Source organism: Micropterus salmoides, unplaced genomic scaffold, assembly GCF_014851395.1.
Source record: "Micropterus salmoides isolate LMB-PRFRI ecotype aquatic unplaced genomic scaffold, ASM1485139v1 Ms_hic_scaffold_20, whole genome shotgun sequence".
Classification (NCBI taxonomy): domain Eukaryota; kingdom Metazoa; phylum Chordata; class Actinopteri; order Centrarchiformes; family Centrarchidae; genus Micropterus; species Micropterus salmoides.
Window position 1 is genome coordinate 30368251 of NW_024041151.1, and position 27470 is coordinate 30395720.

The 27470-nt window shown below is 40.2% G+C and overlaps 1 protein-coding gene across 2 annotated transcripts in view; it reads right to left on the reverse strand.

Annotated features, from left to right (window-relative positions):
• Nucleotides 1-910: 910 nt before the first annotated feature.
• fam102ab (family with sequence similarity 102 member Ab) overlaps nucleotides 911-27470 on the reverse strand; it is a 30644-nt gene continuing 4084 nt past the window's right edge. For both annotated transcript variants that reach the window (XM_038733288.1, XM_038733287.1), the window contains exons 3-12: nucleotides 15065-15185; nucleotides 14809-14838; nucleotides 11537-11653; nucleotides 11368-11414; nucleotides 9375-9535; nucleotides 9061-9162; nucleotides 7956-8169; nucleotides 5854-5975; nucleotides 5702-5771; nucleotides 911-5628 (exon numbers count right to left, since the gene is read on the reverse strand). In XM_038733288.1, the coding sequence (XP_038589216.1) occupies nucleotides 5583-5628; nucleotides 5702-5771; nucleotides 5854-5975; nucleotides 7956-8169; nucleotides 9061-9162; nucleotides 9375-9535; nucleotides 11368-11414; nucleotides 11537-11653; nucleotides 14809-14838; nucleotides 15065-15185 (1030 nt within the window). In that variant the 3' untranslated portion in view covers nucleotides 911-5582. The remainder of the gene's footprint in view (nucleotides 5629-5701; nucleotides 5772-5853; nucleotides 5976-7955; nucleotides 8170-9060; nucleotides 9163-9374; nucleotides 9536-11367; nucleotides 11415-11536; nucleotides 11654-14808; nucleotides 14839-15064; nucleotides 15186-27470) is intronic.

Below are 27470 nucleotides of genomic sequence, written 5' to 3' on the forward strand. Positions count from 1 at the left end.
TCTCTGCTGCCCCCTATTGGTTGACCCACAAAACACACACAAAAGGATCACGAAGGTACTGCAACTTCTTGTAGTACAGACCATGCATGATCAGTGTTGGGGAGTAACTTGTAACATGTAATTTAGTTACGTAATTAAATTACAAAATAAATGTTAGTGTAATCCGTTACTGGTTACTGTAGTTAAGTTATAGTTACTTATGAAAATGTTCATGATTACACAGGGGGTTACATCTCAATATTTTCTGTAAAAAGCTAGGCTATATGTTGAATAATGTTTATTTTGTTGCTTTGCATGTTTTTCATGTGCATAATGTCTCAATGCTTTTGGTTCTCATTTGAATTTGCAGCGCCATCCATCTGCCAGCTAAATTGCCTCTCAAGCTGTCTTTTGAAAATGGTTAATAGTTAAACATTCATACAACAATTAGAAAAGTAATTAAAAAGCAATAAAATGTAAGAAGTTGCATTACTTTGATAAAGTAATTGCAACAGTTACACTGCTATTACATTTTAAACAGGGTAACTTGCAACCTATTACATTTCCAAAGTAACCTTCCCAATATTGTGCATGGTTAATTCATTAATTAGTTACATCTGATCTTCAATATGCAATTATGATAATATTTTTAAATAAAACAGTATATTGTTTTAATGTCCATGACATTTTTGCAGTTTTACCATCTGCAACTCCAGAAAAAGCTAGTAAGTCGACCTTAAGTAAAGTTTTTTTTTTTTTGTCAAACTAGATTAAATGCTCTTATACTGTATGTGGCGCACAGTGGTAGAATAGTTACATCAAATATGTATAAGGGGTCATGTAATCTCTAACAAATCCAACATCTAGTGTTATAATTGTTTATATCATTATATTTAATATTTCAAATAAATAAACACCAAATACAGAATGATTTAGATTCCAGGCTTTACCCTTTATTTGGTATGCACATTTTTCACATAATTCACTGCTCCTCCACACTGCAATTGTTTACATACACTTATTAATCAGACAGACCATCTAAACTCTTCATGTGATCTTTACATGTATTTCCCAGCATTTTAATACAAGAAAATATTTGTATTTGGAATTTTAAAAGTAAAGTAAGGCCAAGCTGAGCTGGAATTTAGTAAATTACAAAAGTTAAAATATTTTTTAGATTCTCTTCACCATAATCACCTTCCTATGCAAATAAAGTCAGTATCAGGAATCAAAAGAAAGAAAACTTTCAACTTTCAAAAAGAGCATTAATTTATAAATGTGATTAATAATTTCACAGGTTACACATGGTCCAAAAGTACAAAGGAAAGAATAAGTATTTCTAAAACAAATCACAGTAGCAGATTACACCAATTCACCAACACAAGTTTTCCCTTTACTGAAAGTATATTCCCACACCATTCACTGTAAATAATAATAAGATCCCTTCAGTCCCATCTCACAATACAATATTAGCTTTATGTATAATTCCGTGCAAATCTGTAAACCAGCCTGCTGGTCTGAAAGTAAAAAGAAAATATATTGGAGGGTTACATGTGCAACCATGGTTGTCTGAGTGGAACTCCTCACATTCTATATTTACAGGGACATAGGACATGTACATAGATACTGTAGATGTAACTATTTTTATAACCACGAAATGATAAATATTGACTGCTACTGAAAAAGACAGAGAATATCACATTTGTTTAAAGAACTGACCATGGGGGATTGGGAAATATTTTTATAGGCATATATACATTCCTGATTTTGTGCTGAAGTATGGATGGCAATCAAGACTCTGGTGTGAAGTGGAACTCCATGTGAACCATTAAACGGCAGTTATCCCCAGTATCCCCTCTGTTTGCCTACAATTGATCCCAGTATGTATGCAGTATTTAACCAGTTTTAACCAGGATTTGATGGACCTCACACAGAGAAAAAAAAAGGAACATTTTCAGTCAAACATGCATGGCCTGCATGCATATTGTGGTACATTCACATACACAGTACCATACACATACTACAGAAACACAAGCACAAGTGAGTCCTTGAGGGTGAGGTCTATTGTATATTGTCAGTCGTGGTACACCAGGGGCTTTATACTGCTGCAGCTGTGGAGCTGACCTCACTACAGCACCAGGCCTACAGTATCACTGTTAGCTCTATACACAAAGTGACAGGGACACAAATTGACAATGATATTGAATATAAGAATTTCTTGGTAATCTACTATGAGTAACAGTCCTGTAGTGTAATGTGACACCCTCACAAAATAAAATCCGCCTAAAAGTACAAAGTGCAATGAGTTCTGCCTCGAGTTAGTCTCTTTTGGTAAATAGTGTGCTGTGTGATTCCAGAATGTAGGCAGGGCAGCAGCAAATAAGAACCCAGTATTCTTCTTGGGTCCATTAATCTGAACCTCTCTCAGTGATAGTTGGCTAAATTAAGTTGACTTATTGACTTAAAATATCGCAAGCTGTGATTCTCAAGTGAATCAACAGTAAAATACAATCAATGAAATTGAAATATTGTACCTTAAAGCTGCACTTATGGCTTTTAAATATTAACATCGGATCAAACGACTTTGAGTAATGTTAAATTGGTCACTTGTAGTGACAAACCTACAGACATACAACTCTACAGAGCTTTTTAGCTTCTTCTAGCTCTTTGTTTTGGTTTTCCGGTCCACAGGCCATGCTCTCCTCAACCCCATTTCCAGCACCTGAAGTTTTCAGCTAAATCTGCTCTGATAATCCCACTGTAACAACTAGCAGGTGAACATAGAGGAGAATTTAGCTGCTTAATTTTTCTCAGGATTTGGAGGAGACCAAACCAGAGTAAAAAGGAGAGTGAATATTGGACTTTAATTCATCAGGTGAACATAAACACAACAAATGCTAATGTTGCTTTCTGTCTGCTGGGTGCGTAAATAGGCTGTTTGCTGTAAAAGTGTTAACATGTTAGCCGTAACACCCTCATAATGTGTGTCAATGTTGTGTTTACAGCTTGTTGTGCTGCTAAAATCAAGTTAGTTTACCAGAGCATAAGTATCGCAAGTGCAGAGATTGGGAGGTTACATATGGCCAGCCATATGAACACAGGCTATGACAGATTCACTAAAATACATTTTGTCCAATAACAATAGCATCGAAATTAAAAGAAATAAAGAAATCTAAAAACAGAACATGTTATACGTCATTTTAGACAACCGTACCACCTCCGTGTCTTTTTAGTGGTTTCAAACAATCCTCCTCAGAGAGTACACATGTGCAAAATAGTAGGATAAGTATGTATACTCAGTGAGCAAATAACATCAAAATATATTAAAAGGATAAAAGCTTCAATTCCAGGACCAGGCTGATTTTGACTCAGTCTGTCTGGAGGACGTCTGCCTCTGTAAGAGCCTTTGATAGCTCACGTGCTGCATTCAGTGAGTCCTTGTCAACTCGTAAAGTCAGAAAATGATCCCAAGATAAAATCATTTTTGACTTGTGTGGTCATCAGTCAGTGGTACATCCATCACATGAACTGGACCAGTGAAAAGCCTCTGTGGGATGTAACTGATGGACACAGACATACGGTAAACCCTTCTGTTTGTTCCCGTTAGCAGCCTGAAAATGATGATAATGATTACACGTGTTTATGCCTTGTGATGAGAAATATAAGTTATAAGAATATACTAATATTCCTGTTCCATGTGTTCTAGTGAAACACTGGGTTTCATGGTCTGATTTTACCGCTGGTATGTGCTGTCCTGTATTTTGTTAGTTGGTAATACCTCCTGGTAGTAAACGAGTTGAGAAGGCCATCCTGAATGAACCATTATTTCAGTGTTGCACTACAATTCCCACAATGCAGTAGTCGTTCAAGTAATCTGTGCAGTTAGCACTGGTCAAAGTTTCACTTGGTGCGTTTCAGACTGGTCCCTTTTCAGTAATGGACATAGTGAATCCCTGTACAGTGAATCGGGTTACAGACGAAGTCAGGGATTTATTGAAACTTAGGACACTGCTGAGTCAGTGACCTGCCTCAGTTCTAAGGCAATGCAGGAAACTGTCACACTAGCAATGTATCTCCTTTTAAAGTAATACACTCTACACCAGTAGTTGTAAAGATGCTTCCAGTTAATTTTGAAATTAAGTATTGTATACGTTATATGCAATGTGTATTGTTTCATGGAAAGAATAGCTGCAGCTAATAACATTAACCATAGGGAGGTCTGATTTTAGAGTGTTTTCCCAGCGGGCATTTTGACTAGTCATAGTAGGAAACACACAGGTGCTACTGATAACATCAATGATGGCTCTGTTATATTCAAGTCATAACAGTGTGACAGTGGTCCAGCATGAACACAAGGACCCTGCAACTGAAGCAGCTACATGGAATTTAGCCATCATTAATTTTATTATTTACACCTGTGATGTTCCTACTGTCAACTGTCAAAATGTCTTCTGTGAAAAAGATCTATTGCGCTTGACAAGTCTGTTTAAGGGGTCTACTGGAAGTGTAGTAATACCACTTCAAGTCAGTGAGGACAGTGAGCAAAGATACTGACTACTTTTTACAAATCATTCTGCAAATGTAGAAGATGAATTACTTCATGAACCTGCTGAACCAGAAACGGCTCTGACACACACCCAATGAAAAGGAAAAGATTCTTCTTAAATAGAACCCGGCACCTAAAGCCCAGAAAAAGGGGGGTTAAAACCAAATGGCTGCTTTGAAAGGATCGTGTCTGTCTCTGAGTTTCTACTTTTGACAGAAGTCTCAGGAGGAAATTAAGTCACTTAATACAATAGTAGTTCTCTCAAACTAAAATCTACGCACATGAATTAAAATAACATTAAAAGTACAATGTGTAAGAATTGAGACTACTACCACCTTAGTGGTCCTATTGAGTCCAGAATGGGCACCAAAACTGGGCAAGCAGGCAACCGAACCGAGTTCAGCAGCCTCCCGGTGATCATGGCCAGACCGGGACAGAACACAGCCTCCAAGACCAGCGGAGGTCAGTATGACGTCAGGGAATACAGTACCGAGGTGATTTACAATGGTTCTGACCAGGACTCTGGGGATGGCAAAGACTCTCAAGGGTTCAGGCAGGGAGGAACAAGCGAGCGAGAGGGAACAAGAGGCCCGTCCACTATTTAAGAAAATATGGTAATTGTGTGTTACACACCTAATTAAATAAACTAGAAAGGATAAATATCTATATCATATTAGTCTTATTTCAAGGCAAATCTGTACATATATACACATACACACTGGTAAATGGTCTGTACTTGTATAGTGCCTTTTTAGTCTTCTGACCAATCGTTTTACACTGCGTCCCATTCAATCATTCACACACATTCATTCACTGATGGCAGGGTAAGGTGCCAACTGCTCATCAGAACAGAAATTAACATTCACACACGTCAACGCCATCAGGAGCTATTTGGGGTTCAGTATCTTGCCGACATGCAGGTTGGGGGAGCCAGGGAATCGATCTTCCGATTAGCGGGCAACCCGCTTTACTTCCTGAGCCACACAGGGGTCCCACTGGGACCCTGTCCCAGAAACATGACCCAGTTGATGAAGGTGGAGACGTGTTGATGCATCTCTCAGTGAGTCTCGATGACCACTGGCTCAAAAATCCCAGACGCTCCTCTGTCAGAACACAGAAACACATGGTTGGTAAAAGGATACAGTGAATGAGTATACCTCGTGTTTAACAGCGTACCTGTTGGCTAGCTGTGTCCCACTGAGGGCAGTGGTCCCATCTTTGCTGACAAACAGTCTCAAGTTGCTGTCTGAAGGAAAAGAAGGAATCCTGTTACTACTGGGATAACAAGTGTGCTAAAACTAAATCCCAAAGCTGAAACTCTGCCCTGCCTTCATTGTTGCTGCTGTCAGAAAAGTTCTGACTCTGGACAATTTTCTCCACAATGTCATCTGCATCTATGCGGGTGTCATCCACACAGCTGTGCTGCCTCTCCATGGTGCCCTTCTTTCTCCTGTTGATGGGCAAGACAAACACCAGAGAGAAGATTCATATATCAAACACAGCAACACTCTGCAAGAAGTAAAGGTGCATAAAGGCTCTGCTTCATCCAGCAAATCATCATATCAAAGGATACGTTTGGTGACATTTTATATTTGTCTTATTGTCAAGAAATCCCATGGAAAGAACAAAACCAACAATGACTGTATCCTTCTAACTACTTGGTACTGTGTGTATCACAGCCTGATTTTATATATATATATATATATGAATCATCATTAGTTTCTTTTAATACCCAGTAATAAGTAATATTATTATTTTCTAAAGGAGTAATAAGTAAAAAGTAACTTATTACAATTCCAGTGTAAATTGCCCAACTCTTACTCTCCCTTTAACTTTGATTCAGACTTTTAGTAGGCGCTTGCTCATATTGTATGTTGAGAAGTGTAACATGACTCAAACCTGTCTGTATTCTTGTGTTTCTTGCCCCTTTGGACTTCTTTTCTAGTGAGGTGTACATTTGCTAACATTGTGGAATAGCAGCACTTTCACACAAAATCAAAACAAAACTCTTAACTCCGTTCCCTCTTCTTTGGGTGTAAATCCAATTGTAGTCGTGGAAGTTAAATAGATAAGGACTTCCTGGACTGGCAAAATTGGCACTGGATTATTTGCTCAGTACATCTGTCCCACCTGAGCAGGTGTTTTCAGCAGCTGGAACAGCTTCAGTGAACAAAGTCGATCATGTATTTTAAAGGGTAATGTTGGTATTTTTAAACCTGGGCCAAATTTTCACTTGTTTCGTATTCGTAATGACTAGTAGGTATAAAAAGTTTTGAAATCTGTGCAGTAGTTGTTTCAGCTGGCAGTGACAGCAACGAATTCCTTCGGGGTAATTAATCAAATCAAAATGCCGTCCACAAAAAGTGCTTCTTTTTTAAACCAGGTGTCTGACAACATCATGGTAAGGATCTCTGCGAGGGACTCCCAGTGACAGCCCTTGTTTTAACCAGAAACTTGTTGTGTACATCGCAGGGTTATGATGCAATTATCCGTCGCCGATGGCTGACTATTGAGATATCTAACTTGATATCGTTGAGTTTTGTTTTTTAATGTCAACATTGACGGCGCTAGTGAAAAATCAGGGGATGACTAAAGTCATTAGAACTAATCCTCAGGGTGCTGTGGTTATCTGTAGCAAATTTCATGGCAATCCATCCAATAGTTTAAGATATTTGGTATTGAACCACAAATGTCAACCTGATGGACGCACTAGATGAAAATTCAGTAAGCCTTATCCTCTCAGGAAAATGGCAATCCATGCCTCTGCATACTTGGGTTTTGCCACGACAAACCCAGCAGTTTAAAAGCTTTTTACTGAAAAAAAGCTTTTACTGAAAAACGAACAATAAGTAATTTTTCAATCATTGACTATTGATCTTTCACACGTCCAATAATCGATTACAGAAACTGATTGAAATTTGCATCTCTTAACTGATAGAACTAACAGCCAAAAGTACGAAAATAAAATCCGAGTTCTGCTTTAAACAACTAAAACTTATTCTTAAATGTTAATTTGACTGTAAATAGGAATGAGCATAAAAGCTTCATAAGTCCAGGTGTTGACATACACTGACACTCTATTATTTTGATAGTAGTTGCTCCATGACAACAGCAGATGAAGTGGTGAGGGTATGAAATTGTTCTACTCCTGTTCTTGTACCGGTTTACATTCAGTCTGAGGTCCTTCCATGCGACCAACAGAGCACGTCACACACTCTCCTCCTCTAAGAATGGGAAGAATTTCTGGCATGTAAGTTTGGCCCCAGACGTTTAACAGTGAGTCCAGACTTGTCTCACAGTGAGATCAGCTCATTGCAATCCTTGACTTTCTCAGCTATGAGTCAATGGAAAACATGCAGGAACAGGAGTGTTCTAAGCACAGGTGTGTGTGTGTGTGTGTGTGTGTGTGTGTGTGTGTGTGTGTGTCTACCTGGAGGATCTGTTGGTCATGAGGGCTGCTGCAGAGGGTGGAGGAGGTCTCTCTGGTTTGGTGGGAGTTGCTTGTCCATGTGGCTGGGTGGGGGTGGAGGGAGGGGGCTGTGAGGGTTGACCAATCCCACAGGAGACGCTGCTGCTGGAGGAGGCATTCCTATGGTGACTGAGGTCCGTCAGGCTGGAGCAGCGCGAGTGAGCTGTGCTGTAGCCTGGATAGGAGAGGAGAGGAGAGGACAGGAGATTAGGATGGACAAGAGTGAAGAGGGAAAGAATGAAAGGAGAGGAGAAAAGAGTGATGAGTAAAGTATACTGAATACCTTCAAAATTAACTTATTTTATAATGTACAAAAATGAGCTTTTTTTAGTTTTGTCTATCTTACATTGTGTGATCAGACGTTATCGAGTAGGCTACTTCACTCACTTTACATCAAAAGCACCTTGTCCGCGCAGTCACTGTGTCGTGCATGCGGTACATGTGTGCTAAACTTAAACAAGTAATAGCTGCAGAGAAATTCATGACTGAAGTTGAAAATGAGTGAACAAACGAAGCCAGGAGACACCACCAGCCTCACAGTCTACATCATTAGACTGAATTGCTGGACGTGGATCAGCCTCACTGACATGGAGGCGGTTTGGCTGCGAAAAGATGGATGTTGCTCCAAAGACGTCAATCTGCAAACTATGTTGAAAATCGGTTTCTGTTAAAGACCACAAAATAACCACCCCACAAAAGTCCACAACAGATCTGAACCAGCCAAGGTACCAGCACAGAAACACACTCCGGTTCAAACACTGCTCCACTGGTGACAGAATCAAAGTCATTACAACAACAGCTACGTCACAACTCGGGGCTAATATAGTGACAGATGAAATGGTTTATTCATACCTTTTGATGTCAGTAATACCGCCACTGCTGATTTCAGTATTTTTTTTTATTTTTGCATACCCCTAGTTTAAGGAGGGCTGCACAATAAAATAAAGTTGTTGGTAACACTTTCAGGTTACAGAAGTCCTTTAATCAGAGCATCACCCTAGTCTTAGCATGAGGAAGTAAAAACTACTGACCATGGTTGTAGCACGAGGAAGGAAAGCTCTCTGACCTGATATCTTGCTTTGCTGGCTGGCAATGCTGGAGCTGCGAAAATGACCAGTGTGAAAGACCTCATCTGGGCTGAACACACTCTCTCCCTCCTCAGGCAGCCCTGCAGAACACACACAGCAAACAGACACTGACACCTGACAGCAGGATATAAATCAGAGAGACTGTCTGGTCAAGTGTCACTTTATTTTATGACAGACAGTAGCGATAACAGGAAATGAGAGGAAAGAGAGATGGGGGAACGACGTACAACAAACAACAAACTGCTGGCATTTTTAGATCATCTCCTAGGGAACAGTAATTCTGAATAGTTACCTGAGCTACGTACTGACGACTGTCTGGGTTTGAAGGCACGAGGACCCTCCACCATGCCTCCTATTGGCTGAACTGTGGAATCAGTACTCTCACCCTTACAGTCCAGCTGCAGAGTGGGGTCCTCATCCCCAGTGGATACAGATTTGGCCGTGCTGGCAGGCCTGATGGTGAAAACAGGCACAAATCTTTATTTACAAAAAGTCACCACAGTCACATTCACCTGTTTTTATGCGTGGTTCAGTCTGAGAAAAACAAAAAAAGAAGAGAGAAAACAAAGAGCTGAGGTTGTCAAACTGTGCGGTGTTTCCCTAGGGGAAAACGGAAGTGTTGAAAGGGAGTGGGGGGGGGGGGGGCAGTTAAGGTACTTAAAACCCTTGGTAACCAACTGGTACAATTTATATTATACTTCTTGTCTCTAGTTTAAAAACTTACAGCATGATTATCCTCCAAATCAAAGTAAGACCATAATCACCATAAACATAATCCATTGATATTAACTTTTTTGGGGTGGACTATCAATTTTTATTTTTACTTTACTAAGGCTCAAAAAGTCCTACACACATGCTTGTTGTGTTCCTGGACACTTTCCTCTATTCATATACAGATATTAGCCCTGTGTTGAAAACGCCTGACGAGGTAGACAGGGGATTTTATATTTCCATTTAATCATTTGGCAAACGCTTTTATCTACAACGACTTACATTTGAGGAACAAAATACAAGCATCAACTAAGTATCAATACAGCATGATATCTACAAGTGACAATAGATACTAGTAAGAGCAGCAATAAATACTAATAAGAGCTAATAGCACGTATGTACGGAAGCCCTAAGCGGCCATCGATTATCTCGTGATCTCGGGATGATTTTCCCGTGATCTTGAGATAACAAAACAGTAGTTTAACACATTGGCAAGGACGTATCTTAATGGTAATTTCAAGATGGTTTTAGTGTCACTGATTAGCTCAGTTGTAAAGGTATGATTGAAGGTGGCGATTGGTCCACATTCATCAACCTACCAAGCAGAGGAAATTCATCCGCTTCTCATTCAGGGGAATCCATTTAACTACACATTTCCTGACGGCTATTTCAGAACCTTTGAAATAGCCGTCGAGAAATGTGTGATTGGATTCCCCTGAATCTCTTCATAACAACTTTGTTGAAGAGAAGAAGAAAAAACACATAAAAGAAGAAGAAAAAACTTGCAGAGAGCAAAGGTTGAATCTGCAACCCTTGGGATGCAAGTCCTGTTGTCTACCAAATGAGCTAACAACTGACTCAGCAAACTGCCACGAAATTATTGTAAGAAAACCTGCGACTCCTGTATTCAGCTATGGTTTGTTATCTCGAGATCACGAGAAAACAACAGTCATTATCTTGAGATCATGAGATAATTATCCCGTTATCACGGGAAAACAGAGTAAAAAAAATATCTGAATCGATGGCCATTTAGGGCTTCCGTACATATGGCATCAATGGAAAAGAAGTAGTAGTTAAAAAAAAAGGGAAATCAATACAAGATAATTGTAGGGGATAGAAGAAGAAGAGCACAGGAAGTGCATGTTAGAGGTTAGGAGTTAGAGGTGTTATAAGAGAAAGTGTTCTCGGAAGAGGTGAGTTTTCAAGAGCTTCTTGAAGTTAGAGAGGGACGCCCCTGCTCTGATGGCCTGTGGTAGCTCGTTCCACCATTGTGGTGTAACAGATGAGAACAGGGACTGAGAATGCTTTGTGTGTAGGGATGGCAGGGATGGAGTTTAGGTCGATGGGTGCAGACCCAGTAGTAAAAGAGTGACATGAGTCCGTTTGGACTGTACCAAAAGCTGAGCAAGGTAGAGCCTTATTTTTCTTATGTTGTATAGAGCAAAGAGACAGCAGCAACATGGTCTGAAAAGGACAGCTGGTCATCAATAATGACACCTAAGTTGGACGGGTGCAGTTTCAATTTTGTCTTAGGGGTGTAAGACACTGAATACCCCTGACACAGAGGAACTCACGTTTTAAAGCAGGGATCCCCAGACAGAAGAGTCATCCCAATTGTTACCTATAAAAAAAAAAAACACGTTACTAAACCTCAGTGCTGATCTGTGTGTATGTGTGTGTGTGTGTGTGTGTGTGTGTGTGTGTGTGTGTGTGTGTGTGTGTGTGTATTTGTATTTGTCCTGCCTTGAGGATTGAGTTGTCCTGTCGAGTGTTTTTGGTGTCATAACCCTCCAGGATGCAGCAGCGAACTGTTGAGCCCGAACCAGCGAACTCTGCAATGTTGAGATCAGCAAAACCTAGCTGGAGACAGACAGACAGACTGAAAGAGAAACCACTGAAGGTGCAAAGTGGAAAGTTATATACTGATTTAGAATGAAGTCTAGGTCAAGTCTGGTCCACTTCTTTTTATTTTGTTCCCTTCACAGATCTGAGTCAGCAGCAACAGTTCTTCTTCCTATGAGATGTTTTAACATCCTTTTCATTAAGATCTTTTTTGTTCTGTCAAAATACTCTGTGGACATTGAGTTAAGATTTTCTTTGTCAAACTAAAGTTTCCAAGGTCAAGAATGAACTTTCCCACTGTGGTGGTGACAGCAGTGTTTTTTCTACTTCCTGTTGTGACCCCTGTAAATTTATCTTGCTTATCTTGTGATGTTGACATGGTTGGTATTAAAAACAGCTTTTACCATCACAAACACTGTAACAGTCTGTCAAAACAGAGCCTGGAGCACACTGAGATGTGTTTGTGAAAAGAAGTAAAGAAGAATCTGATAAAATGTTTAGTTTAGTAACACTTCTGACTGTTGCTTCAACTCGGGAACGAGCCACCTCCAGTAGTACTCAGATGACTCCTCCCTCGTCGGCTGTACAGAGTACAGAGACCAGATTTAGAGCTTCATTGGTGCGACAGCAACCACCTCCAGCTCAACACAGGAAAAACCAAGGAGGTGGTTATGGACTTCCGGGGGTGGAAGAGGCCCCACACCCGTCGTAATAAGGAGGGAGGGGGTAGAGATGGTGGACACCTACAAGTCTCGGCGTGCAACTAAACAACAAACTGGACTGGCCAGACAACACGAGGACCTCTACAGGAAAAGACAGAGCAGGCTGTTCTTCCTGAGGAGGCTCAACGTGTGCACCAGGCTGCTACAGGTGTTCTACCAGTCTGTAGTGGCCAGTGTCATCTTCTTCGCTGTGGTGTGCTGGGGAGGTGGCATCGGGACTTGTGAAACTGAGCAAGCTGGTGAGGCAGGCCAGCTCAGTGGTGGGGATGGAACTGAACAGTGTTCAGACAGTGACTGAGAGGAGGATGAGAGGGAAGCTGAAAACCATCATGGACAAACCCCTCTCATCCTCTCTATGCTGAGCTGAGGCAGCTCAGTAGCTCCTTCAGCCACAGACTCATCCAGCCCTGAGCCTCAAAGCGTTTTGGTGGCTCATTGGTTCTCATTGGTTTGGTGCCATCAGTCCACAACACTACAGCACCAAACTGACAGACTATTCTTGACTCTATTCTGAATGTATCAGATTGTACATTATTAATTTCCCCTACAGGGAAGGAATATTCTCTCTTATCGTACTTCTAAAAGCTGAGAGTAATCATCCAAAATAGCTCAACAACAATATTTCAACTGGAAAAATTTTGAGACTGTGCAGAAACTGCAGTAGTGTCACAGAGTTCCAGTGTAAAGCTGTTGAAATTAATATCTCTTCCGCCAAACAGAGGACCCTACATACAGATTCTTGTGAGTTAAAAAAAAACTAGGGCTTTCTCTGGAGATCACTTTCTCCACTGAGTCTTCTCCCCTGGCAGGCAGGCTCAAAAACATTATCCTGCTAGTAGTCATCATACCAGGCTCATGAATTTTCTAAATTTTCATTTTCAGTGAACAGATTAGCTGTATAATTTGAGAAAGTGAGTTTGTGGGCAGGCTGCCATCTTTTTTCTGTTTTCAAGCAGGAACAGCACTGTGTCACTCAGTGCCAAGGCTTCTCAATTATGACAAAAACAATAAACACAATTATTTTAGACAATATTGACATCACTATTATTTAACATGATTATTCATTGACTTAGGAAACATCATCCATTCATCACAATCATCCTCTAGTCACTTGTCACAACCTGTGCTGTGGCTCTGCAGAGTATTTGTTTCCTCTCCCCTCTTGTCTGTCAGCGTGGGTGTGTTTTGGGGCGTGGTGGTGATCAGGACATCTGATGGAGCTGCACATCGGTTTCCTATCTCCTCACCACCCAGTGTATATAAGACACCAGGCATCCAGTGATTGGTGCCAGATTATTCAGTACCAAACCACGGCCGTGTATTCAGGCCAAGTAAGCCAATAGGTTCTAGTGTTTCTAGTTTTGTCGCTTGCTCGTCTTACTAGTAACTTCATAGTGTTTTTCTCTTCTTTAAGATTCTCGTGTCACGCCGGAGTTTTCAATTTTCCTGCATAGACACAAGCTACTTTGGAAATCAGATCTCTTCAGTTCTAACCTACCTGCCCCTTGCCAAGCCTTGGGGGGTTAGCAGGTGACAGGTTCATTACAACTCGTTATGTTACATAATGCTGAAAATCAACCGTGTTCTATTAGGAGACACAGATCCTTAAAACGATGAGCAGGAAAACTATTAATCAGTATAAATAATGTCATTTTTAAGCTATGAGTAGAGGAAAAGATTGCTAGGCTTCAGGGGCGAGAGTCACCGCTCTAAAGGATTTATAAAACACTGAGCATCATTGCAAAACAGAATGCAGCACAATAATTGTTTTATCAATTGTTTTCATAATTGTTGTAAGCCAAATTCATAACTGAAAATCAAATTAGAAAAACCAAGCCAAGCCCCACTCAGCGCTCCTCCACCCATATTTTTGCTCTGATTGGTTATCGGTCTATCCAACTGCATCCAGAGGCATTGTGGTTAGCACCCTGTACCTCTGCCTTACTGCCTGACCTTTTGGATTTTCTGATCAGTCTGCCCACTGTTTCTGCTTCTGCCTTGTCCATTGTTGACTTTTTTTAAATCTTGACTTTTTGTCATTAAAACTCTCTGAAGAGACTTCTGTGTTGTCTGCTTCTGAGTCCTCTCCACGCTGTCTGACATTCACACTCTTAACTCAGTGGAGCCTTTTGGCCTAAATGAAGAACTCTAATTTGTCATGTTTTCTCGAAGTTATCTGTAGTTCCTGTAATTCTATCTGTGTAGCTTTAAGATTTGGCTGTGTTTTTTGTTTCTGATGTGATCCTGTGAGTATATGGGGTGTGGCCCATCCATAATCCTGTTTTATTGTAAAAGTCTGTTTTATAAAGCAAGCAGGGCACTCTCAATGTTATGAGTTCAAAGGTGAAACTGGTTAGCTAAACTGGGCTGAGCTGCATTAAAGAGGATTTTTCTTGTCTTTGATGTATTTTACTGGTTGCTAATCACATCATCATCAGAAAACAAACTTACCTTTGAGAAGGTCTTTCCTCCTTTGAGCTCCTGCAAAGATAAAGCAAAACAGTGAAGGATCACACACTGCTGCCGGTCAGGCTGCTAACACCATCTCTCTCACCATCATCACATCATATGGAACCAAAATGGAACCTGCCGTTCCAACCCTGGGACAGGTGCCGTGGGACAAACCAGGTATACTTTACATTACTCTCATCAAGCATCATAACCCAGAGAAGCAAGGAGAGGTGGCTGCTGGGAATTGTGGTTTTACCTTGCGTATAGAGACCCTGCAGATACAGGGGTCTAATACTCCAGTGATTGAATTAGCACTCATTTTACACACGAAAGAGAACTTCTTCCTCCAGCGAACACAGTTCTGCTGCACTTCCTCCCTGCGCACACACACACAAAGCAGACAGTTTAGGCAAGGCAAGTTTATTTGTATAGCACATTTCAAAAACTAGGCAAGTCAAAGTCAAAACATAAAGCAACATAGGGCAGTATAAAATACATTTAAATAAATTAGAACGAGTTAAACAGAAAATAAGAACAAGATTAAAGAGGAGAGTAGAAGGTTCAGTGGTGTGATCTATTAATCAAAAGCCTTAAATTTCATTTAATTAAAGGCCCTCAGCCTTGATTTAAAAGAGCTTAGAGTTTGAGCAAATCTGCTGTTTTCTGCTTCTCCAGGTTTAGTTTTGACTCTGGGAACAGAAAGCAGACCTGCCCCATGAGGACCTGAGAGGTCTGGATGGTTTATAACGCAGCATAAGTGTATTTTGGCCCTAAACTGTTCAGTGCTCTATAAAGCAACTGCACTATTTTGAAATCAGTTCTGACAGACAGGAAGCCAGTGTAAAGACCTCAGGAGTGATTTGATTCCCATTTTTGGTCTTAGTGAGGACTCGAGCAGCAGCGTTATGAATCAGCTGCAGCTGTCTGATCCATTTTTTTAGGAAGCCCTGTAAAGGCACCAAAATAAATGCATGAACACGTTTCTACAGGTCCTGCTGAGACATAAGGCCTTTAATCCTTGATATATTCTCCAGGTGACAGTAAGCAGACTTTCTAACTCTCTTAATGTGGCTGTAGTTTGAATCCATGACTACAGCAAGATTTTTGTGGATTTTAACATTACAGACTGAAGCCTTGAATGGAGCTTTAGGGAAAGTAGTTGTACCTGTTATTTAAGTAGGATTCAAACCGGTTTAGTACTGTGCCCAAACTGTCCCACCCAGTTTTTCATGTTAAATGCAGCACTGTGATCCAATAATACCAAGAGTGAGATTCTGCGTCAAAATGGAGAAGGCTGCAGGAAAATTTAAGAAAAGAGCAACGAAAGCCATGAGAGGGGTGAAATACATCGGTACAGCTACTGATGGCTGCAGTTTAAGAAGACGCAGCTTCATAGGTGTGACAACACACTGGATTGACCCAGGAGATCTACACGATGTTCTGCAGCACCAGCTCTCAGTTAAAGGATCGCACACGTTAGACATTCTGGACACTGCAGTGCACAACATGCTAACTCAAGATCCCTTAAAAAGCTGTCTGATGAGGAGGAGGAAAAGTGAGGAGCTTGAATATCACATGCTAACCTGCAGCACGCCGTACAACTCTCTGCCTACTGAACTTAGACACACCGAGTCTGCCTCTTTTATTATCTCTTCTTAAAACTTTTCTCTTTGTGAAAGCATTTGTAAATGTTTGATATATGTTATTATTGTTTTTACTGTTTTTATTTTCCGATTTTCTTATTATTCTCTTTACTTACTCACTTTGTGACATTGTTAAGAAACGTGCTATATAAATCCATCCATCCATCCATCGTCAACCGCTTATCCTGCGTACAGGGTCGCGGGGGGCTGGAACCAATCAAGGTGTACCTGTCCATCGCATAGACAAACAACCACTCACACTCACATTCACACCTAAGGACAATTTAGGGTCACCAATCAACCTAGGCCACATGTCTTTGGATGTTGGGAGGAAGCCAGAGCACCCGGAGAGTTATTATTATTATATATACATAAGGATGATCTTGAATTTCAGTTGTTCAAGCATTAGCATTGTGCTTGCCATCTTTTGAACTTGTTTTCCACTGGGGATATCGAATCTCCTCCCTCAGATGAAACATACAAAAGTTGTCAAGATCATCCTTCAGCAAATATTGGACCCCGTGGAACAGGAGTGGCTGGTTCACCACAGCCGCAGAGAAGGTGGAAGAGAAATGCAGTGTGCAGTTCATTCCTCCAAACGCCACACTGTGGAACTAGTTCTTTCTTTCAGTGGAGAGGATCATGGAGAACATGAACACAAGAGCGAGGGTGCTATCAGGAACCTCTGTGTAGCATTGATCCACAGGTAAGTAATATATATATTTTTTTATAAAAAAACGCAATGATGCCATTTTCTTTAAAGCTGCTCTTAGAGAATTTTTTATTCTTTTACCATCAGCAAAGGTGGTAACATTGGTATGGCATCACAAGCTGTAGTAGAATGGCCATCAGTCGCCTTGGGATGGCTATTCTACTATGTCAGATTAAACTAATCTATAATCTATAATGCAAAGTGATCAACTCTCCTATGATGAAACATTTCTATCCTGATGGGAGTGGAGTCACACAAAAAAAAAGTAATCAATTACTGCAAAATAGAGATTCTATTGTTTTAATCAAAAGTTTGCTGTTTCACAGGTGCAATCCTGCTGTGGTCCCTCTCGCCAAAGAAATCAACATCTTGCAGCGAGACACTAACATTCGCATGTTCTGGCTTGTACCAACACTGAACACCATGGTCTCAAACTTCAACGAGTCAAGACATCCATGAAGCTCTGCAAGCCCCTGGTGGATGCAATCCTAGTGGATGTAAACAAGCGCTTCGGGGGCATGCTCAAAGATCCTGAGCAGATTGCGGTTTTGCATATCACACTATATTAAGAGCAGTCAAACACTAAGTAGCCCAGATAAAGGATTCAGATACATTTTATTACACATTCATTTCATACTTTAGAGTTGAACATTCAGAAGGAATCCTACAAATGAGGGTTCTAGGTGTGTGTGATTTTTCAGTAATTGCATAACGTAATTGAGATTAAAAACAGAATTAGTAGTATATATCATCTCTACATTTTTAACCAAAAAAAAGGTTCTGTTTAAGTAACTCTGAATTGTTGTGGTAATATTACTAAATGTTTGTATTATTTTATATTACACTTACATATTACACTTCATCAGAGAAAGATGATTTCTTCAAGACATTGAAGTTGTCTCATTTTGAAGTTGCCCCAAACCTACTTGATGGCTATCTGGCGTGTGCTGGTGAAGACATGGGTGTCCTGAAAACCCCCCAACCTTTGTTGAAGATGTCATGAAGGCTCAACACTCGCCTACCTGCATCCGCTGCTTGCGAGTGGATTTTAAACACCCCTGACCTAATTTTCAGTCCAAGGAGAGCTAGAATGCATTGTAGAAATTTTGGGGTACCTCAGGCCACAGTAAGCTCAGACTATTTAATTTCACGTATCTGTTTTAATGAGGAGACATTTTTGAAGAATACTGTTTTGAGGGATACTTTCCAAGCATTGAGCCTGGTCCTGGTGTCACCCTTTTAAGAGTAAATGCTGCATTCAGGGATGTGTAAGAGCAGTTGTGTGGATCTTGATTTGATGCAATATTGAGGCATTCTATGTTTGGCCTGTAAAATCTTTAACTTGTTTGGACTGTCCAGCTTTGCTGAACAGAGGGACATAATTAATTTTCGGTTTTCCTTTTTACAAGTGTATTCTTTTCTTTTTTAGATTTATTTTTTTAAGTACATGTTTGTCTCATTTACTTGCTGATGGATAAATTTAACACAATTGCTCTCCTCACTGTTTATTCTTTTTCACGGACATGTCTCTTTGGTGGTGTGATGGAAAGATATGTTTTGCCGTTGTTCAATAATTTACCGTGTTTACTATGTTACTGTTGTAAAAGGGAATTCTCCATTTCTAGAGTTGAAAGCTGTGTTAGATATTTCTTATCTGATGCCCTTGACTGGAGTAGGGGGGGGGTCCTTGGTTCAGTCATGGGTCATTGGGTTGTGACACTAGGTTTCCTCAGTCTGCCTGAGGCACCTGTATAATTATTTAGCCTCACAGAGGATACATAGCCTGCCACACAAGTGCTCTTGGTCTTACACCCTACAGACTGGTTGCACTCTGTATGTATTACCTTCTTTGTAAAGAATAAAACACTTAAAGATGTCCTGGTTGAAATTCCAGAACAGTGGTATGAAGTGCATGTTCTGGAGAACATAATGTAGTATCTTTGAGCCTACATTCAATTAAAGCTACATACTAAACTAAAAATAATTTGATATTCTTTACACCTCTGACTGAAGGAAACCTAGATGCTTCCTGTAACTCTTCAGCAATTAGCAAAACTACATATATCTTTAAGTGAAATGTTAAGTTAAAGGCATTTTGTGTAAGCGACCATAGATTCTGTATATAGTATTGTCAATGTCTTGCTTCACTTGCAATAGGATTATCAGAGCCAACAGTGAATGGTGCAGTGTTTCCTGTAGGATTGTTTTCAGCAATAGTCACACTTCACAAAACAAGTAAACTTCAGTGTTTCCCGTAGGATGGAGTTGTAGCAGCGGAGGTGAAGCTAAATTTTTGTCAGAATATAAAACCCCAACACAACGTGTCTCAGCAACATTGCTCTTGTGTCCATGAGCATGCCATGCACCTTAGAATAGCTTAAAACTGTAGTGTTTTCCCAGTTTAATGTGGGCTTTAGATGAATCTTTTGGTGTTGGTTGGGGGGTTTGGGGGTACTCCCCCAAGATTGTTTTCCAATTAAAAATAAGTAATTTCACATCATCTTGGGCCATTATTTTCACCATATCTCTGAACAAATAGTTGGAAAAGCTGGAGCAGATAATAAATAACCAACAGTCAAAGATCAGTCGACTGGGGAGGAACTACAACCTTTAGATCTGCATGTTTTGGGCATCAACCCCTAAAACCCTGTTAATATGACCTCAGGAATCATTATAGACATGATTGTTCATGTGGCCTTTTGTGTCTTCATTTTACAGCTTCTGACATTTATCTGTAGACATTAATATTAAAAGAAATAGGCAACATGAGAAACCTCCTCCCTTCTGAGGTGCATTTTATTTGCACATTAAAATCCAAAAAGAAACGTCTCCTCATCAGCTTATAAGGACTAGTTTGCTTCACTAATTAGCTTTACTAACCTCAGCTCCTCCAGTCACCTCAGCTCCCTCCTTCTTTTCCAAAACCACTTTTTCAGACTGAAAAATAATTGAACCAGTCTGTACAGGACAGAGCTGCAGGCTACATCAGTTTAGTCTAAGTTTGTACCTGATGTTCTCAACATTGGACAAGTAGACAGTAATAAAATACAGCTACCAGTTACTTTCTATAAATTGAGCCTCACTTTCTGCTGCTGATGGCAAGGAAAATGGGATAGGAAAATAAAACCCAAGGCGCACCGCCGCTCCTGAATGCTTATATAGGAAACACTGTGGTGATTATATGCATAACTCGCATATTATCTCAGATGACAGTAATTCATACCTGCAATGAAAGGGTGTAGAAGTGATGGTGGCCTACAGGTTATCTAGGTAAGAAAGTACCATTCTTATCTCAATAAGCACAACAGCTGATTATACCATGTGCAAGGCGAACCTCAACATGTTCCATGAATGTCAAGCAGGGTGGAGTGAGCTCTTCATCTCTTTATTTGTGGATTTTGGGAGTCCGAGGAGGGAAATGAGGCATTATGGGATTGACCCAGCGTGTCTCTCCGTCAGTCTAACGTTACAAGCAAGCTGTTCTCACTAAGCTGAATGAATCAAGAGATAAGCTATAAAGGTAACAAAGGTAAGCTATACCCGCAGTGCTCTCAGGAAATGTATTCTAAAGCTGTCTGTAAGGTTTACTATCTTCTTCACACTTCATTCTCACAACACACAAAGGCCATCACCTTGCTGGGCTTGTCCCGACTTGGCTGGTAAGCTCTGATGTTTTCTGTCTCTGCACATCTCATGTCAGAGGTTACAGAACACACATGCAGACTCACCCTGCTGTTTTGCTAATTTCTTGTGTGATGTATAATTGCAATGAAAACAACATGGAAATCTGCCCACCAGAGGGGTGTTGTCCTCATAATAGTCTTTAACTGTGTCTGTCTACTGGTGCAATGAGCTAAAGCAAGCTTAAACATTCAGTGGAGCTGAGGGGAATTGCAGAGGCTGTAAATACTCAGTGTAAAAATGTCTGCAGCTTTAAAGGAAATTTGCTGTTCTTGGGTTTTATTTTCCTATCCCATTTTCCTTGCCATCAGCAGCAGAAAGTGAGGCTCAATTTATAGAAAGTAACTGGTAGCTGTATTTTATTACTGTCTACTTGTCCAATGTTGAGAACATCAGGTACAAACTTAGACTAAACTGATGTAGCCTGCAGCTCTGTCCTGTACAGACTGGTTCAATTATTTTTCAGTCTGAAAAAGTGGTTTTGGAAAAGAAGGAGGGAGCTGAGGTGACTGGAGGAGCTGAGGTTAGTAAAGCTAATTAGTGAAGCAAACTAGTCCTTATAAGCTGATGAGGAGACGTTTCTTTTTGGATTTTAATGTGCAAATAAAATGCACCTCAGAAGGGAGGAGGTTTCTCATGTTGCCTATTTCTTTTAATATTAATGTCTACAGATAAATGTCAGAAGCTGTAAAATGAAGACACAAAAGGCCACATGAACAATCATGTCTATAATGATTCCTGAGGTCATATTAACAGGGTTTTAGGGGTTGATGCCCAAAACATGCAGATCTAAAGGTTGTAGTTCCTCCCCAGTCGACTGATCTTTGACTGTTGGTTATTTATTATCTGCTCCAGCTTTTCCAACTATTTGTTCAGAGATATGGTGAAAATAATGGCCCAAGATGATGTGAAATTACTTATTTTTAACTTAACTGATTTTAAAAACATAGGATGCATGACAGATTTAAACAATTTTTAATATTTAACCCTAAAAACGCACACACCAGAACATTCGAGCCTCCTGTGCAAACACAGTGTTATGAGGTAACAAACACAAGCAGTCAGACATCGATACATGGTCAAAACAAACTGACAGTTCATCTAGGTTAGCTACAACTTTATTTGGAGGTAAAACCAAAACAGTTTTGTCTTGTTTGTTTGTTTGGTTCTCAGATCTCAGTATTTACTTTGGTGAGTACAATGCTACCGTAACTGATAAAACCATTGACCACAGCCAGGACAGAGTCATTAAATCAAAGTAATAAACCATAAGTTATATAGTAACCTTGTGTTGTAAATTGATAAAGAATTCTACCTTGTACCTTGTATATCAGTTTGCTCTTAATGGAGAGACTGGTCTGGGACGTGTTCGCTTGGCGCAGGAGCTAGAGATGTGGCGAGGCCGCTAACCTCCGCCCTTAGAGATGAAATGTGAGCAATGGTAACTCCAAAGTTGCCTTTTCACATGTTGCATGTCTTTAGCCTGCTTGCTAATGTTATTTACTGATAGCCTGCATTCAGACATCAGCTGGTTTTGTTGAGTTGGCAGGTGTTAAACATGCAGCTTCATTGTGAGAACTGCTGTGTACAATCACCAAGGCTGAAGTTAAGCTAGCTGTAGATGGTCAAACCCCCTTTAAACTGGATGGCAGCTTATACCATAATGTCTGGTTTTCTCTTTCTACACGTGCTAAATACATGTTCTAACCCTTTATCTTGTGTTTAGTTATCTCTAGTTGAATGTCACCAATATATTTTTTATATAAAACTCCCTCTCTTCTCTACAAACTTTACAATAATTTTGATGACTCATCCTGCAATCATATACATACGGAAATACATTAGATAAGATAAAGAAATGCAAGTTCTTGTGACTTTAAATTCCACTTATATAATGTTTTCAAAATGTGGAAACTAGAATTAAAGCTGCCCGTTTACATTCAATGTTGCAATCCGGCCCAGGACCTTTGCTCATTTTTCTATTAATTCATAGGGTCTGTCTTTTTCAGTAAGGGAGAAGGAGTAGATGCATTGTTGTAGATACAGGTAATTGAACTTGTGAATTAAATTTGTGAATAAAAAGACATGCAATGTTCCGTTCCTAACCAAGATAGGAAAAGTGTATTACACAAGCATCCTAACTTCGTAAAACTAACTTTAGGAGTCGCAGCCTTTATGACCTTCATTATTAACTTTCCCAAGAGGGCCCACAATATGGGTTTCTGTTACTGTCAGTGAGGGAGCACAGGAGGAGCCACCACTGGGTTTCCTCTGCTCTTTGGACACAAGAGGTACCTTTTTCTTCGTATAACTTGTCAGAGGACTTATTTTCTTTTTTTTATCTGGCATCAAGGCTCCGCTGGATGATATAAGATATACTAGCCCACTCTATATCTTTATTCTCGAAAGTTAAGCATTGATGTGAATGTGGATTTATTTAAGTTCAGCGATAGTTGTTGTTTTAGCTCCATTTTTTGGTGTATGTCTCATTAAAACTACCAAAAAACAACAGTTGAAAGCTGTTTAGCTCAGTGAGATGAGAAAAGTGGCATTGGTTGCAAGGTAGACATAAAAGTTGATAAGTGAAGTTAGATAGTATTTAGGATTTTCTAATCTGAGATAAAATAGGATTCCTAAAGTTAGTTAGGATTTGCTTCTGTAATTCCAAATTGGGAAAATCCTATCGTAGACTCTTCCTATTTTAAGATTGAAAGTTTCTGTAATATGTCCCCTGGAGAGGATCTTTAATTAGAGTCAAAGCAGTACCAAACAGGGGTTTAAATTTTTCTCCACACTTGTTATAATGAATTAATCAAAGGCCATGTCCTAATAGAGTTTTCCTTGATTTGATCTGCTCAACATTTCCAAGATTTTTCCGAACATTACATTACCCCTAATCTCACCTTTGAATATTTGCAGAGGATCATACCATTTTGGTTATGGGGGGGTGCTCAACATCTAATTTAACATAAAACTACCGGTTTTCTCCCAATAAGTTAATATACAGCATATTATCATATAAATATCAACATATAATGCTAGAAATAAACGTGAAAAGAAAGAAGCTTATAATAAATCTAAAGCTAAAGTGTAAATAAATCCAAAATTGTACCCTTAAGTAGGGGTGTGCACATATGTGTTGTAGCGTGTGTGTGTGAAACAGAGCACCAGCTTTGCAGGATGTTTGAATCATTTATCACCATTGATGAACTACACAAAGAATATTACAGAGTATTCAAACAGTACTTGGAATAGACCGGCAATGAACCGCAATGTGCATACAATTCTCGGCGGGCATACACAACTCTGTACAAGACTGGTGACTAATGAATAGAGACTGCAGCTCTGAGGCTTCTCGAGATTAAAGCAGAGCTACCTTCACTTCCCGATTCCCTACGAACATATATGACATAATTTGACTATCAGTCGAATACAGGCAATCCTTGACAATTCTGATTCAACTATGTAAATCCTTAGTCGGGGACAAAGCTAGTAACTTTACTGCAGTAGGCGACCACCTGCTCTTCATTGCTTTCATACTGTGGGAAAAACTCACTTGTGTTCAGTGTATACTGATATATTTTGCATGAACACTAAAGTGCTGCTACAAATGTGTGTGGGTTAAAAACTCCCACTTGGAAAACACTGTCTTTCTATTGGTTTGTGTTTTCTCTGGTGGAAGAATCTGAAGAATGAGACAGAGTTGCAAATGAGCCTGACACACTCGCACAAGCAGACACATGCAGACATTTACACACACTTAGAGTTAAAATCTCCTAAACCAGCCACAGGGGCTGCTTATCAATACTGCTGTCGAGACTAGCGGATCCTATAATGTAACGTTATGTCTCGAGCGTCAAATATGATTTAACTTGAAACGCGATGGACAAGAAAACTAATGTTTATTTATTGATGGCACTGAAGAATGGTATTAAACGGGTCCGGGAGTGTTTCTCATCAGGCTCTGTCGGCTCCTACATGCACACACAGCGGCAGCAGAGGGAGAGGCTGCGCCGTCGCGATGGAGACGGTGAAGTTAAGTTAGTTCCAAACTAAACCTCTCGAGTTGCCGACAGCTACGCTCATTACAGTAACCATGTGCACTAAAATCTTCACGAGTAAAAAAACAAAACTTTTTCAATACAACTGTGTGTAGGGTAAACATGTAGAAAGGATTCACTGCTCTGTCCTCAGTCTGTCGTCCTATATGTTTTATTCAAACACAGCTAACGTTAGCTTGGCAGCCAAATGTTAAAAACAAGCTAAATAGAAAGCTGTCTGAAGCATAGACTGGTCTGTAGTCTTAAAATTGGGCACACTATAAACTCAGCTGCTGGCTGAGACAAACCAGCCGTTCCTCCTTCAACCAGGTAACGTTACCTGCAGGCAGAGAATAACAGCAGAGAGGAGGAGGAGGAGGAACAGAAACAGTCGGATGTTATGAATTTATATATAGTGACTTTGCTGTTGTAAGCATTAATGTTGTTGCTCTAGAAACAACATTTAGATGTATTTAAAACATTAAATTCTAATCCTATAATGAATTTAACAACAAGCAGACAGTCGGCGGCCGATGTGCTAGCAGATAGGGTTAGCCTCATTTGTGTTGCAACGCTATTGCAAACTGCAGCGTATCATATACACGCAAAATTGCTGTTTTGTGTACAACAGACACGGCTTTTTCAAAGCATGTATATGTGACGCCTGAGATGAAATCGGGTTGATGTAGCAGTATAATCAGTACATGCAGAGTCAGGGTCCAGCACAGGGGAATCTGAGCCAGAGATAGGACAACTCAGATCTGACAATGAGGGATTTGATTTTTATGCACACACATACACACTGCTCTATTTTATGGGACTGCATTGTAGTTTCTGAGTATATTTAACTGTTTTAGCACTCCGACTGACTCAGGCTTGTCCAGTGTGGTCTTGTTCAATGCAGTGGTGCCTTGCATTTACAAACTTAAGAGGCAGGTGTCATAAAATGTTTCTTGAAGCTCTTCAGCATAATGAAATTGACTGTATACAAGTACAACACTATATATTAAAATAACTGCAAAAAGTCTATCTCCCGCCCCCACACGGTGTTCGCATAAAAGGCCTCTCCGTCTCAAAGTCCCGGGCTGAATTTCACTCACAGTCATCCCTGGTCACGTGGGCAATCCAAGACTAGGTCAAAACCTAATATATGTGTATGGTCAATGTGAACGTGTGAATGTGAGTACATAATTGAAGGTTTCTGGTAACACAGTGATTTCTTGCTTCTTCACAGAATATTTTCTTTGTACGCCCCCTGGCCTTTCAGAGAATACTGCAACAGATAGCATGTTGAGCATAAATGCCTCTGTGTGTGCTGGTAGTTCATGTGTCAACTGTGGAGGCTCATGCCTGTGGAAGCTTAAAAGCTCAAAGCCTCCTGAGGACGTAATTGAGGGCGATTTTGGTGTGAAACTGACACCTTTATGAGGGTAGTACATTCTAACGTATTGTTTAAGATTCCTGTGCACACATGCTTGTGCAAATAAAGAAGTAAAACAGTCAGAGTAATATCGGGCAGTTGTATTAATTTCTTGCGCAAACAAAGTAAGCTCACAGCCATTAAACTTTTACCAAATCTTGGTTGAGCATGAAACAAACAATTTGACACAAGAATTTAAATGTAGTTCATTCAGAAAAGTAAAAGGTTCTTGAGAGTATTAACTTTAAGAGAGAAGGGAAAAAGTCCTTGCAGTAAGGGACATTCAACCGTGAAGATTTCTACTATACCGTTAAATATCCTACTAGTCAAGTCAGTAACTTGTTGTTAGCATTGCTGCAGCAGTAGTGTTATGATGGAAAAAAGTGATTTTTCTCACTCTGACTAAAAGGCAGTACATCTGGTTAAAGCCCATCCCCTTCTGTCATGCCAAGTTGCGCTGTGCGTTGTCCACCCTGCTACGGCTCCCTGTAGTATTTCTGACAAATGGTCCCTTGTGTGACTTTCATGGACAGCACATGTCTGGAGAACGGGGTTCACAATTACCCAGTTGTTGGTAATGTAGTGCGCTGTGATTGTGATAAGGCTCTCTGTTGCACATGAGGTCCACCCAACTGTAGAAAAAGCTATGAATTTTGCATTGCTCCAGACGAGAGACATTACCCAGGACGTGTATGGGTTCGGATCCATGTTTATTAAGGTCAATCTGGCCTGGGTCGGGTCCCGTACCGTGGATCTTAGTTCTGTTTAACATTATATGTAATACCAGAGCCAACTCGATCCAAGAAGACCCAACTTTTTTTGTTGTTTGTCAAGGAACAGTTGCATGATATGTAATTTTTACATTTCTGTTTGTACAATATAAAAGAAACAAGATACATGTGTAAATTTATGGACCTGTCCAGTCGAGGCAGTGGCCGCCCACCCTGAGTCACTTTTCTGTTCAAGGTTTCTACCTGCTAAAAGGGAGTTTTTCATCGCCAGTGCTTGCTCATGCTGGAAATTGTTGGGTCTCTGTTAATATCACAAAGAATATGGTCTAGCCTTTCCCTTCCTCTGGTATGAATTGACCTTTCGCAAAGCCACGCTGCCCTTAGTTACTATTGCTACTTAGCAATAGACTTAGCGCAACGCTGCCACTGTCACTG